The sequence below is a fragment of the Haematobia irritans genome, chromosome 2, assembly GCF_050003625.1.
Source record: "Haematobia irritans isolate KBUSLIRL chromosome 2, ASM5000362v1, whole genome shotgun sequence".
Lineage (NCBI taxonomy): Eukaryota > Metazoa > Arthropoda > Insecta > Diptera > Muscidae > Haematobia > Haematobia irritans.
In genome coordinates this window covers 234021292-234034309 of record NC_134398.1, presented here as the reverse complement: position 1 = coordinate 234034309, position 13018 = coordinate 234021292, and the positions used below count along the sequence as shown (strand labels likewise).

General features: G+C 35.5%; 3 protein-coding genes across 4 annotated transcripts; 2 read left to right on the top strand and 1 right to left on the bottom strand.

Moving 5' to 3' along the window:
- The first annotated feature begins 627 nt into the window (after positions 1-627).
- On the top strand, positions 628-1069 carry LOC142227408 (uncharacterized). Its single transcript, XM_075297952.1, has 2 exons — positions 628-741; positions 800-1069. The coding sequence occupies exons 1-2, from the start codon at positions 730-732 to the stop codon at positions 1043-1045; spliced, it is 258 nt and encodes an 85-aa protein (XP_075154067.1). The 5' UTR covers positions 628-729; the 3' UTR covers positions 1046-1069.
- A 194-nt stretch (positions 1070-1263) lies between these two features.
- LOC142227402 (U4/U6.U5 tri-snRNP-associated protein 1) lies at positions 1264-5488 on the top strand. The gene is made up of 6 exons (XM_075297940.1): positions 1264-1823; positions 2184-3061; positions 3125-3672; positions 3728-4477; positions 4539-4767; positions 4835-5488. The coding sequence occupies exons 1-6, from the start codon at positions 1607-1609 to the stop codon at positions 4988-4990; spliced, it is 2778 nt and encodes a 925-aa protein (XP_075154055.1). The 5' UTR covers positions 1264-1606; the 3' UTR covers positions 4991-5488.
- On the bottom strand, positions 5153-11442 carry LOC142227403 (protein-glucosylgalactosylhydroxylysine glucosidase). Of its 2 annotated transcripts, none has more exons than XM_075297942.1 (12): positions 11260-11442; positions 10837-11195; positions 9786-10088; positions 9632-9732; positions 9299-9582; positions 9001-9239; positions 8849-8936; positions 8596-8790; positions 7608-7776; positions 7309-7498; positions 5507-5650; positions 5153-5437 (listed from the first exon to the last, which is right to left on the bottom strand). In XM_075297942.1, the coding sequence occupies exons 1-12, from the start codon at positions 11388-11390 to the stop codon at positions 5391-5393; spliced, it is 2250 nt and encodes a 749-aa protein (XP_075154057.1). In that variant the 5' UTR covers positions 11391-11442; the 3' UTR covers positions 5153-5390. The 2 variants fall into 2 exon arrangements, with proteins under 2 accessions (XP_075154057.1, XP_075154058.1); XM_075297943.1 differs by having other exon boundaries at positions 9786-10076; positions 11260-11441.
- Positions 11443-13018: the final 1576 nt, after the last annotated feature.

Here is a 13018-nt window from a genome sequence, read left to right as displayed (position 1 = left end):
TCTGTAAAGCGCATAAGGAATATCTGTGATGGATGGATATCCAAAACAAAAAGGAAATCTCGAGCATAGTAATACCACAATATCCACATTGTTTTTGTTTGGTAGATTTCGAGCTATAATAGTATTATGGGCTATACTAGTATTACAAAATAAGACCTATTCAAAAAAAGACAATAGCCTTCGTTCTGACCGCATGTTAAAATTATTGAGTTCTAATACTACGCTTATGCGCCATCCAGACTATTGCCTATATTCACAATGATTTACTGACAATTTATACAAGGTGTTTATATGGTAATACTAGGTTTAATGTTTACGTTAACTTTTATGAATTTGGGGATGTAAGTTTATCCGGACGACAGTGCACGTGTCGAACATATCCCAGATGTTGACCATAATTGATGATGCTGCTTGTTAATGTTACCGATAACACATTTATCGAATATTTAGTCATCGCCGATAATTCGTCACACTTTCAAACACAGACATTCCGTCCGGATAAACTTATAATCTGGACGCGCATTATACGATGTTCGAAATCTTTGTTGTTTTTAATTGAAATGTCAACACAGCGTACAAACCAACATTAATGTGTTTGAGGAGGTGACACTACCTGTTTTATTTTGTTGTGGGATATTGCAAGACATTCTTCATTTTGTTTTTCCAGGAATCTGGCAACTATTGCTACTTGTCGCATGTTTTATACAATTTACGATATATATTGATATTATGGATTCGGAGGTACGTTGTAAAGTTAATGCTTTATATCATTTTAATTGACTAATCAATTACTGTTAAGACTTCTAGTAAAAAATCAAAAAGAAAGAAAAATATTAAAAATATCGTGGAAGAATCTAAGGGGATTGATGACAAAGGCATTGCCCGTAAGCAAAAAGAGCTGATGAGAGTGCTGCATGTTAAAAACTTCCAGCTTCAAAATGGAAATCTCTCGTATTTAGATTATGTCGAACTAAGAGAAGAATTGGCTCGTTTGAATGCGCTAAATGATATGTTTACGAGTTTGTCTGGTGGAATGGAACAATAAACAAATGTATGTGAGTTGCCACAATTCATTTTTTTGGACTGCACTTACTCTTGGGACAAATACTACAGGGGGTATGACATTATATAAGTAGTGTCTTTTTGCGCCGTCAAGAATATAAGTTTATCCGGACGACAGTGTTCGTGTCGCACATATCCCAAATTGTGGCTACACTATAAGTTATGCTGGAAGACATAATCGATATTGCTGCTTGTTTATGGGATCGATAACACATTTATCGATTATTTAGACATCGCCGACAATTCCGAACGATTGGCCACATTATAAGGTTCTTTACAAACACACATTCCGTCCGGATAGACTTATAGTCTGAAAGGCGCATAACTTTTCGAGACAACACTCAAACCAAAACAAATCTGGCAGCACTAAATATTACATCGTTTTGACTCGTTTCCGAAAATAAACGTTTATACAGAGAAGAAAACTGATTACCAATAGCAATTATTCCAAAAAAGAAACCAAATAACGTGACAATCATCTATGAATTAGTGCAAACAACACTTGGACTAAAGATTATTGAAAAAGGGAAAATATTTTCTCGAGATGGGTTCATCATCAGGAAAAAAGCATAAAAAAGAAAAAAAGCACAAACGGCATCGTTCCAGAACTCCCAAAAACACCACGGATGAGGATGATACTCACGATGTCCATCATCGCCGTCATAAGAAACACAAGGAAAAACACAGGGAGGAAAGACGCCATAAATCTCATAGTGATGATAGGCAGAATGTCATAGCAGTGACAGAAACAGATTCAGATAGTAAGTGGATATATTTGATCCTTGCTGTCAGTCAGTTTTAATTGGGGGGAACACAATCTTTTCTTGGGGACGTGTGATGTGTCTGTAGATGGAATGGATGAATAAGATTCAAAGACAAATGTAAAGCGATTGCCAATGAACAATGTTTGACTCTTTCCAATTATCTTATTCATCCAGCACTCACACAATTCTGATTGTTCCCTTTAAATCATCGTATATTTTTCATTTCTCTTACAGGCGGGGTGACCTTGAGGTAATCTGTGTTTTCGTCATTTCGATACAGAATTGAATGGGTTTAGAAATGCGTCGAGAAATGATTTGTATGGACATGTAGCTTTAACCAAATTTATTTTATTTCAGGTTCTGATTGTGTCGAAGTACCCATAGGCGATGAAGGAAGCCATAAGAGCAGAAGCAAGGAACGTGAGCGTAGTGCACCTCCTCCACCGCAGATTACTAAACACACTGATTTGGAAGAGGAACGTCGGCGTAGGGAGTATGAGAAGGAACGCTTGAGGGCTTACGAAAAGGAAAAGGCAAGGGAAAAGGAAAAGGAGAGAGAACGGCAATATGAGCGAGAAAGGGCCTATGAAAAAGAAAAGGAAAGGGAAAGGAGAAAGGAGTACGAGCGAAGAAGGGAAAGGGATCGCGAAAGAGATCGAGGGGAAAGGGACCGCGAAAGAGACCGTGACAGGGAAAGGTTGGATAAAGAAAGGTATTTTAGGCGCCGAGAAGAAAATGAAGACAAGGAGATTGAAAGAGCCCTTTCTTTGGAAAGTGAGCGTGAAAAATCGGTAGAAATTGTTAAACCACAAAATCGAGAATTTTCTCCTATACCTGAAAATGGAGCTGGTGACTGCCTTTCTATAGAGGAAACAAATAAACTTCGCGCTAAACTTGGCTTAAAGCCATTAGAAATAGACTCTGGGTCGTCGTCCAAACCTTCCACATCAGCAGCAGCAGAGGCCGAACTGAAAAAGCCTGGGCAAAAAAATTTATCCATGTACAAGGACGAGTGGGGAGAGTTTTTGCATAAACCGGCAGAAAGCTTAAAGGATAAGGCAAAAGCTGAGAGTCTAAGAGAAAAACTAAAGCAAAGAAAAGAAAAACGGTTTCTGGAGGAACGCCTTGCCCGTATACAAACGTTGGGAGAATCGGATGAAGAGATCGATGACGTAAGTAAGTGGGTGCAACGCAACAAACGAGCTGTGGACGAGAAAAAGGAAGCAGAAAAGAGAGTAAGTCCTTTACTGTAAATATAGAAATTTTGCTTTTAATAACTCTTTCCACTTCTCAAATAGGCTAAAGCATTGGAAGAACTGGATAAAGAATTTGGTATTGATGACTTAGTACAACAAGAACAGGTGGAGGCCCGTCGCAAAGCGTACGACGAAAAGCACCTTAAGGGATTGAAGGTCGATCATGATATGGACGACTTCACAGAGGGCAAGTCTATAATACTGACATTGAAAGACGCAGATGTCTTAGATGAAAAAGAGGGTGATACATTGGTTAATGTAAATATGTTGGATGATGAACGTTATCGAAAAAATGTGGCTAACAAGAAACAAAATCCCTTATCATATGGTTACAATGTCTACGAAGAGCAATACGACGAATTGGGCAATCCCATTGAGAGAGGCGTTCTGGAGAAATATGACGAAGACTTGGATGGGAACAAGAAAAAAACAAGAAATTTTGTTATTGGTGAAAATATTGAGGAGGAACGCGAACATAGGCGCAAGCTTTTGGAAATAAAAACAAAATTAGCGGGTAAGCGTTTGGAGACATTAGCTGATACAGAAATTACACTTGCATCTGATACGTTAACAGAAGCGGAGATGGCCAAGTAAGTATAACCGAAAAATAAAGTTGATCGACGATAACACATAATGTATTTACAGGTTTAAGAAACCAAAGAAGAAAGTCAAAAAGTTGAGGCAAAAGCTTAAGGCCGATGATTTAATGCCTCTTTCAGAGGAAAGCTCTTCAAACAATTTCGGCAGTCGCTCTGGTCGCCATCGAAGTCCAAGTGACCGCGATCTATCAACTGAAGAACAGGATATCAAAATTGAAGAGGAAGACGATGACCTAGGACGCATTCTCTCGAAAGCTCGCAAACTCAAGCAAAAAGAAAACCTAATACAAAAATCTTTACCAGTCGACATAAAAGTTGAAGTCAAAACTGAGAACGAAGAAGAAAATGCAATGGATGTAGATGGTAATCGAGATAGCAACATTGTCTTGAATGCGACGGCTGAATTTTGTCGTACTTTGGGAGATATACCCACATACGGTATGGCTGGTAATCGTGATGAAGATTCCAATGACATGATCGACTACGAAGTCAATGAAATACAAGAGGAACGTCTAAGTGACCACGACGATGTGCTTGTAGACACCGGACATGGTACGTGGAATTCAGTCAACCCCGATGAAGTCAACAAACCCGCGAATTTGGATAATATTGTCAATGAAGTTGAGGAAGTGGCCATTCTCGATGAGGAACCTGATGTAGGGGCAGGTGTAGCCAATGCATTGAGGTTGGCCTTATCCAAAGGCTATTTGGAGAAGGAAGAGCACAATCGACCAAGCAATTCCAAAATGGCGCATCTGCAAGCTAAAAATTATTCTATAGAAGATAAAAATGTTGGGTAAGTTAAGAAATACCCTCAAAATCTGTGCTAAATTAAATAAAAATGAATTGTTATTTAGGGAGGATGACAAATTTGGAGGCCGACGTGATCGGTATCACGGTGGACCCATAATGGAATTCAAGGATAAGGACAATTTTAAGCCGAACGTTAAGTTGGAATACATTGATGATAATGGCCGAATTTTGAATTTAAAAGAAGCTTTCCGTTATTTGTCTCACAAGTTCCATGGAAAAGGTCCGGGCAAAAATAAGATTGAAAAACGATTGAAGAAGATGGAACAAGAAGGAGTAAGTGCGGGGAAATGCGGCTACCAATTGACTTCCAAAAACTAATACAATTTATATCTACTTCCAGTTAATGAAGACCATGAGTTCAACAGACACACCCCTAGGTACACTGACAATGTTGCAACAGAAACAAAAAGAAACAAAAACTCCATATGTTGTGCTCAGTGGAGGCAAACAGGCATCGACAAATATCTCGGGAGGAACAATATCTAAATTTAAGTAGATTTATATTTTTGCTATAAATTATGTTGAAGACTTTTTATCCAAACCTTAAACCATATAGACCGTACTCGCAATAGCCCCACTCAATAGCTTAGTATACTATACTTCAAATTACCACATACTCACCATATATTCCATAACTTTTTAGGATGATCAAATAGACTTTTCTGGATTGGTATATATATTCGGGGAAAGTCAATGATTGAAGCTTATTTCCCCCTTCATATTGATCATCCCACATAATTTTGCAATAGTTTATCATTTTACACAGTCCAATTAATTAACATATACATATATATATATAAAATATTCCATTATACGTGTCTCACACAAAATGCTATCTAAAAAAAACATACTTTGCTACAATGCGTAAGAACATGTCAGGCCTCCAAAGGTGGTCCTCAGATAATAGTTTGTATGATGATTTCTTCTGCTCTTTCGAAATGAACTAATTAATCAAAGAAGATATCAAATAAACTTAAATGTATAAAAACAAAAATTTCAATACGCTTCTTACTTTTGAAACCGGTATATAAGGGAATGGAGTTATGTTTTCCACCAACGAGTTCCAAATCATATTTGCCTAACTGTAGACATGTTAATGTGATTCCGTTTAATTGCTCTATATTTAACTCAAACAAAGAATTGGCAAATTTAAGACCTATAGGGATAGTTAAGAAAAGATATTTTTATCGTATTTGGAATGTTATAAATTCTGGATCCTTTCCGACTAAAGTATAAACCGAAATACTATATTTTGTTAATATACCTTCGTACCATGTAGGACATACCTTGGTAGCACTGGATATTTTCGTGCATTGATAAGGAAAAAAATTACCGGGGTGTTTATGGTCTCGATATATGTGACGATACATATTCTAAAAACATCCATCCACTTCTCCGATCAATCTTCAAATTTCTCTAATCGACTTTTTATATTCTTGAAAATCGGCTGAAATCGATTAAAAGATTTTTGGTGATGTAAATCTTTTTATGGTACCGGCGTGACAAAAGCCACAAGATTAGTTTGTTTCAGCTAAACCAATATCTTAAATTTTTTGTTTATTTATTTATTTTGTCTAATAGTCAAAGACAAGACACGTAGGAAGATGGGAAATTGGCATGCGTCACATCAAATGTTGCATTGACAGTGTTAGTTCCATACATGTTTGTACTATTTTTATTTCGTTTTTATTTTTTAAATGAAAAACTTAATGTTAAATTTTAGGCAACAACAAAAAAATTACATTTTCTTCTTTATGGAAATTTATTTCCTGCACTTAATTTCTTTTTATTTTCATTTTAATGCCATGTCAATACTTGTCGTATACGCGTTTAGTTCGATAAACGAAAATTATGGACCAATGTTGCCGGGGTAATTTATTTTATTTGTTTTCAATCAACTGCACGAAATTATGTGGTTCTTAAAATCGACTATGACTGACTTGCATCATTGTCTCAAAATCAAGCGTAAACATCTCTCATATCGATGTGCGACGCATTCTTCCATTTCTTTTGACTCAAAAGTCAATTTTCTAACTATCCCAAAATCTATTTCCAAAGATTCAAAACAGTACTTTGTTATTTTACAGGAAGACGCATATATTAGGTTAAGGTTAAAGTGGCAGCCCGATTAAGATTCAGGCTCACTTAGACTATTCAGTCCATTGTGATAACGCATATATTTAGCATATATTAGAGATTGTTTTAATTATCCGATTAGCTTTCAACACTGAAGTCAACATGATTATCACTTCAGGTTCTTCAAGCTGTCACAATGAGAACAAAACAGTAATCGAAAATCGACTCTGATAGTTCTCAAATACAACTGAAAGTGGTACAATTACCAAGAACCTTTTAATATTAGGGCTGTTTTCTTTTTGCACTGGATACCCTAAGCAGTCACGGACTAAAAGAAAACAGAGTACTCCTTTATCCAGGACATCTCCAAAAAATATGCAACACTGTCATCAGCTGTTTAAAAACAATCACAGAAAACAAGTGAAATCTTAAATTTTTAATGTATGAAATGCTCAAATAGTTATAAATATGTACTGCTGCGATTATTCATGACACTGAATTTCATGATATTCGATAAATTAGTCACAATAAACTGCTATTGTGAATCTAAAAAGCGTCACTTTATCAAAATGCAATCTGGTAACACCGACTCGACTTGCACTGATGAGATGTTCTGGATAGAACACCAGTGCAACCATGTTCTGGATAGCCCATACAAATGTTGCATCCAGTGTTAAAAGAAAACAGCCCTATTGTTTATAACCCTTAGTCGGCTGTAGGAACGGATTATGAACATACCTCTTATTTTCAAACCATTGCTATCCGGCAACATAGTTGGATTCCGAATAGACATCTGTGCTGTATTATTGTTGGCATAAAGTTTGAATCTAATGCCGGCAAATCCATTGATTACAGATTGCAGGAATCCCCCTATTCCTGTAAGAAAATTAGCAGAACCTTCAAGACCGATTTTCGTTTCACTCCAAACCTGAAACATATTTGTTAGTGAGACATGGAATCTTTTAACTGAGTCGTAGAACCGATAAACATTCATACTAACTAACCAATTAAGTATCGACATTCAATTGTTCAATTACCTTAAACTCGGGATGCACATATTCTTTATATCCACGCGTGAAATAATGTATAGCCTTTCCTTCAGCTCCAACATCTAGAAAATTTATCGCAAACATAGACCATGTCATAGCGGGGCCAGATGGGCGACTAACATTTTCATATAATAGGAGATCGTTGTATCGAGTAGAACTGAAAAAATGGGAATAATTTTGAGTGTACATATTGCAAAAATATTCCTAGGGAGCTTTTAAAATTGGAATTGTGTTTTGTAATATTGCCCAGTTATTAGTATTGTTAATTTTATTGTATAAAGAAGTAATGTAAGCAGAGAAGCTTTTTATATCCATAAGAAATTAAGAGCAGTGGAAAAGAGTCTTTAAAAAGAATTTGAGAAGTGGAGGATATGTCGCTTTCATGCACTCATAGAAAAAAGTCTGCTAAAAACAGCAGTCGATGTCTGCTGTTATATTTTTGTACTTCAGGGCCTAATGAACAACAATTTATAACATTTTTAGGTTAGAACATTTTCCCCAAAGCATATTTAAGAACCAAAGTAGTTTTTGGTATATTTTTGCTCTGTAATATACTTACAAGCTCCTAAATATGATCAGCAAACATTTTGTTTGCTGTTATGCCTCAATTCGATAAATATTCAGATTTTTGGTCAAATACTATAGATATTCATTTTGTGATATTATATATTGTGTTAATTCTATTAGGATCGCTCCTAAGTTTAAATTTTTGCCAAAATAAAACATGTTTTAGTGTAACAGAGCTTAAAAAATAGCAGGAAATGTTTGCTATTTCAGCAAACAGTGACTGCTGTCCCTTTTTCAGCGGACTTTCTGTTGTTTTAGCAGACTTTTCTGCTGCCCCTACTAACAAATTTCTTTGGGTGTGCCAATACTACAACATTTACTTTTTTGTTAAGGGTGTATATTGGATGGTTTGAGACACTTAAACCAAAACTCGACCTATTCCAATGATCATATTAAATAATAAAAATACTTAGGCATTTCAAACTGTAGTGGATATCCCAATAAGATAGTGTCGGCTTGCTTAACTTCTTCCCCTGGCAAATAGCCCTGATGTTGAGGGTGGTAATCTTTGAGAGCATCATATAAAATGAACATATTACTGGCTTGCGTCTTCCAATCCAAAGATGATTGGCTTGAATTGGGGGAGCATTGTCCTTGAGAAAATCTGAAAAATCCAATTGATTTGTAAATGGAATTTCTTTGAATAATTTATAGAAACAAACAGAGCAAATTCAAGAGCCTTTTGGAATGCAACATTTGTATAAACATTATCATCAACATTTTCATGATCTTCGTCTGGTCCCATGACATCTTGAACGAAAGGAGTATACATTATACATGTATCTTGAGATTAAAATAAATGAAATAGTCTCACTCTTGACGTGATATTTTCCAGTTTCAGCATTGAGAGAAGTCCGGCTACAAAGAAAATTTGCTATTTCTTTAACTAACGGCCATGCTGTGAGGCATAGCCATTCTTTATTCAATGTGCTTGAGTAAAATACCGCCAGTGAGATTGCGATGTCAGCTGATATATGGATTTCCTGTTCCGATACCTCTGGGCAACATGGATTAGTAACTTCAGTACCGGTAAAGGCACTTTCCCAAGGGAATCTGTAGTATAAGTGCTAGAAATTATTCATTTTCCTAAAATTCGTAAATATTACCCTAACCTTGCTCCTGAATAGCCTGTGATATTAGCATTATCCATAGCTCCTTGAATATGATTCTGGCGATAGTTGAATAATTCTTGGGACCAGCTATTTTCCAATTGCGTGACTACCGGTAACATCCATATTTCCGTGTCCCAGAAATTATGTCCCTCATAATCAGCATCTAGTTGACCTCGACTTAAGCCTGTAGGGCTTAAACCATAGAAAGGATTGTTTGGTCTTTTACTTTCTAGCGATGGCAAGGAGCTTGCCATGTAAAATATTCCAGCATTTATGATTTGTGACTAAGATAAGATTAATAAGTGACCATTCAATGCTTTTTCGGACTCTTACCAAGTCAATGTTTCCTTCAACTTCTATGTGAAATTTGTTCCAAAACTGTTCCCATTTAGAGCAGTGTATGTCGAATATCTCTTTCCCAGTTTTTGATAAAACTATGAAGCGATCCATCTATTACTTTTCTGGATTTAAAAATAGAATTTCTCACCTTCTCTTATTTCCCCAAGTGCCACATCTTTATTTGAGTCTATGGTTAGTATAAACCGGTAGTGAAGTATATTTTGTCCTTTTTCCAATTGCAAAGTTTTCCGATTTTGTACAAAATTGTCACTAAATGCTATAAAAACCTGAGAAAGATCAGGTTGGAATCGGGTATTTTCAGCTACTTTGGTCGTAGCTTGTGCCATTGTTAAATCACTTGTGTTGAGCAAAACAGGTATGAAGGTGAACGCCGCTGTTTCTTTTCCAGGACTTCGTTGTAAGTCAATAATCAGGGGATCTGAAAATAGTGCTTATATAATCTTGTCCAATAATTTAAATTATGTTTATGCTCATAAGTTATTAAGCTATTTATCCATAGACCAAATATAGCCCTTTTATTTTACACCCTTTGAGGTAAACTATCATTGTAATTTTTATCCGATTTCTTTAAATTTTGGAGAGTGAGATATTTCCTCCTCACTCCAAGTGCTTTGTTCTTTTGCTTTATGCCTTAATTGGAGAAAATCAGGTTCATGATTTAATTGAGAAAAATTTTAAATCTTTTTCTATAAGGCAAATGGCAGTTGAAATCTAGTTAAAGAGGATTTTAGAGATGTAATGTTTAATGATGTATTAAACGCAATTAAAAAAAAAACAATACTTATTCTAATGTATTATTATTGTTTGATAGTCCGTAGATTAGCCTTTTTATTTGTTTCAGTTCAACTAAAGCGTATTTGTGGCTTTATGCCTCATACACATTACTCTTTCAAAATCCACTTTAGCTAGATTTTATCTGTCATTTGCCTTATAAAAAAAGGGATTTCAAATCCACTTGTAGTAGATTTCGAGCCTAATGTGAATGAGCTATTAGAGTTTAAAAAAAAAAGTTCGGTGTTTTGGAAAACCGTGAGATCGTTTCCTTTTTCAGGGGACTTTTTTCTGTTCTGTTTCAATAGAATTTTCTGCTTTGTCTACCAACAATTTTCTTTGGGTGTATTTATTTCTCCTTATTTAACTTAACAAATATAAGATATTTTGTATATAACATTGCATACCTTTGGAGTTTCCTATACGTTTCACCTTTAGATCATAAATTAAGGCCCTATTGTAGAAACGGTGCGCGTATACTCTTTGACGCATGGTTACACCGATGCTTTGAAAATTTTGAAGCCATTGAAAGTAGCCTTTAAATAAATTCATAGTATAGACCACAGGTTCACCTGGCAATGCGCTATCGCTGTGTGTTGTCCCCCGAAGAGTTGCGGTAATATTTAGCCAATTTGGCAATCGTGCACGTCGGCTATCTCCTTTAAATCCATTATACACCCCATTAACATATATGGCATCACCAAATACCGTGAATCCCAAGTGCCCATTCGCAATTGATGGCATAAATTTTAGATCTGATGGCAGACTTTGAATCATAGTAGTTTTGTAGTAGGTTATGGTTCTTTGGGGAATACAAATGCATAACTTACCTTGGTGGTTCCAATAAAAATTCTCTACCAATTTCAATATTCATGCCCCGAAGACATGTTGCCAACATTATAATCAAGAGTGAAACAATCATTGCCGGAATAGGGAAATTTCGTGTGCTCAGCAATTCCATCTGTAAAATACTGAAAACAATGGCTTGTTTCAACGAGAGTGAGTTTTGCCGATAAGACGATTATAAATTGAGTTCTGGTTATTAGAGATTGCGATTTAGAAGACCCAACCTACAGATTGTTTTTGTTTGGTGATTCATTAAAAAATAAGACCAAGTTTAGGGGAAACCAATTGTAGGATTCCATGAAGTGGCCCAGCTCTCATTTTCTGTTCTCAGTTCTAAAAACTGCTCGCTGAGAGTAAATTATCATCGAATGAATAGGGATTGCCAAAACTGAAAAAGTTATCGCTGACTGACACTATTCAGTCCTTTGCGACACCACAGTGGGTGAACTTATCTCATATCAATAATTACTGCCGAATTCTACATTTAAGGTGAGTATTAAGTTCGAGTTTAGCCGTTAAAATTGCTAAAGTGAAAACTAAATCAGTAAGAAAAAGGCATGAGATTATACGTATTTGTTGCAAATTTTATTATAACTTGATGGGGAAAAGCCCAAAGCAAATTTTCACAAAGTTTGTATTCCTTAAAATGGATTATTAAAGAAAAGTAATCGTGAAAAAATGACGTTTTTAGCGGCTAAAGGTGGGTATTAAGTTCGAGTTTAGCCGCTAAAAACGTCATTTTTTCACGATTACTTTTCTTTAATAATCCATTTTAAGGAATACAAACTTCGTGAAAATTTGCTTTGGGCTTTTCCCCATCAAGTTATAATAAAATTTGCAACAAATATGTATAATTTCATGCATTTTTCTTATTGATTTAGTTTTCACTTTAGCGATTTTAGCGGCTAAACTCGAACTTAATACTCACCTTAAACTCGAACTTAATACCCACCTTTAGCTCATAGACGAGTACTTTTTATGTTGGCCAAAATTGACTAATCCACTTTTAACGTCGTAAGAACCGAAAAGCCGGCTTGGTATCCTATTTTCGTTACCATATAATATGGTTTGTTGTACCATCTTATATAGACGAAAGGAAAAAGAACTACATATTGTTCATATAAATAGAATATAGATTCTCTCATGCTTTTATATGAAGAATTCCTGCAAACTCTACACAAATGAGTATCATTAATGCACAGAAAATGGTTTTGTTTTATTTTTGTTAATGACCATTGGCCATAGAATATCTCGTAATCATAATTTGTCCGTCTGCAGCAGGGTGAATAAGCACAGGTGTCTGGAAAATTATGCAGAGGTATTTACATATCATTCCTATTAAAAAATTCAATTCTGCAGTATGTTGTCTTCTTGTTCTTTGTTTTCCTTCAATTATAATTATGGTCAGATTTCTATTACGAGAGCCAAGGCTAGGGAAGGTATGTACTCTGTAAATGACACCAATGGTCATTGTCCATCATCCCCATTGTGTTCACAAGACGTAAATGTCCATTACAGATATAAATCTAAATTGACCAACTTTGTTTCGCCTAAAATGTCATACAATTAAATTACAGTAACACAGGTAAATTGAGATAATCTAATGAAATCTACGAACCATTCACCTCTGCAGAAATCTACCCCATTTCCATATTTTCAATTTGTATAATTGCCGTAATTCTTTAATATCTGTGGGAAGTCATTTAAATTTTAAATACAATTGAAGAAATGTTTGGAGGTATT

What these genes read in the sequence shown, in the direction of transcription:
- LOC142227402 (XM_075297940.1), top strand. Translation starts at nt 1,607, where the DNA reads ATGGGTTCATCATCAGGAAAAAAGCATAAAAAAGAAAAAAAGCACAAA. An exon ending in AAAAGGAAGCAGAAAAGAGA is followed by an intron (nt 3,062 to 3,124) that starts GTAAGTCCTTTA and finishes CTTCTCAAATAG; the next exon opens with GCTAAAGCATTGGAAGAACT. An exon ending in ATAGAAGATAAAAATGTTGG is followed by an intron (nt 4,478 to 4,538) that starts GTAAGTTAAGAA and finishes ATTGTTATTTAG; the next exon opens with GGAGGATGACAAATTTGGAG.
- LOC142227403 (XM_075297942.1), bottom strand. Translation starts at nt 11,390, where the DNA reads ATGGAATTGCTGAGCACACGAAATTTCCCTATTCCGGCAATGATTGTT. An exon ending in ATGTGCATCCCGAGTTTAAG is followed by an intron (nt 7,499 to 7,607) that starts GTAATTGAACAA and finishes AATATGTTTCAG; the next exon opens with GTTTGGAGTGAAACGAAAAT. An exon ending in CTTATATACCGGTTTCAAAA is followed by an intron (nt 5,438 to 5,506) that starts GTAAGAAGCGTA and finishes TTGATTAATTAG; the next exon opens with TTCATTTCGAAAGAGCAGAA.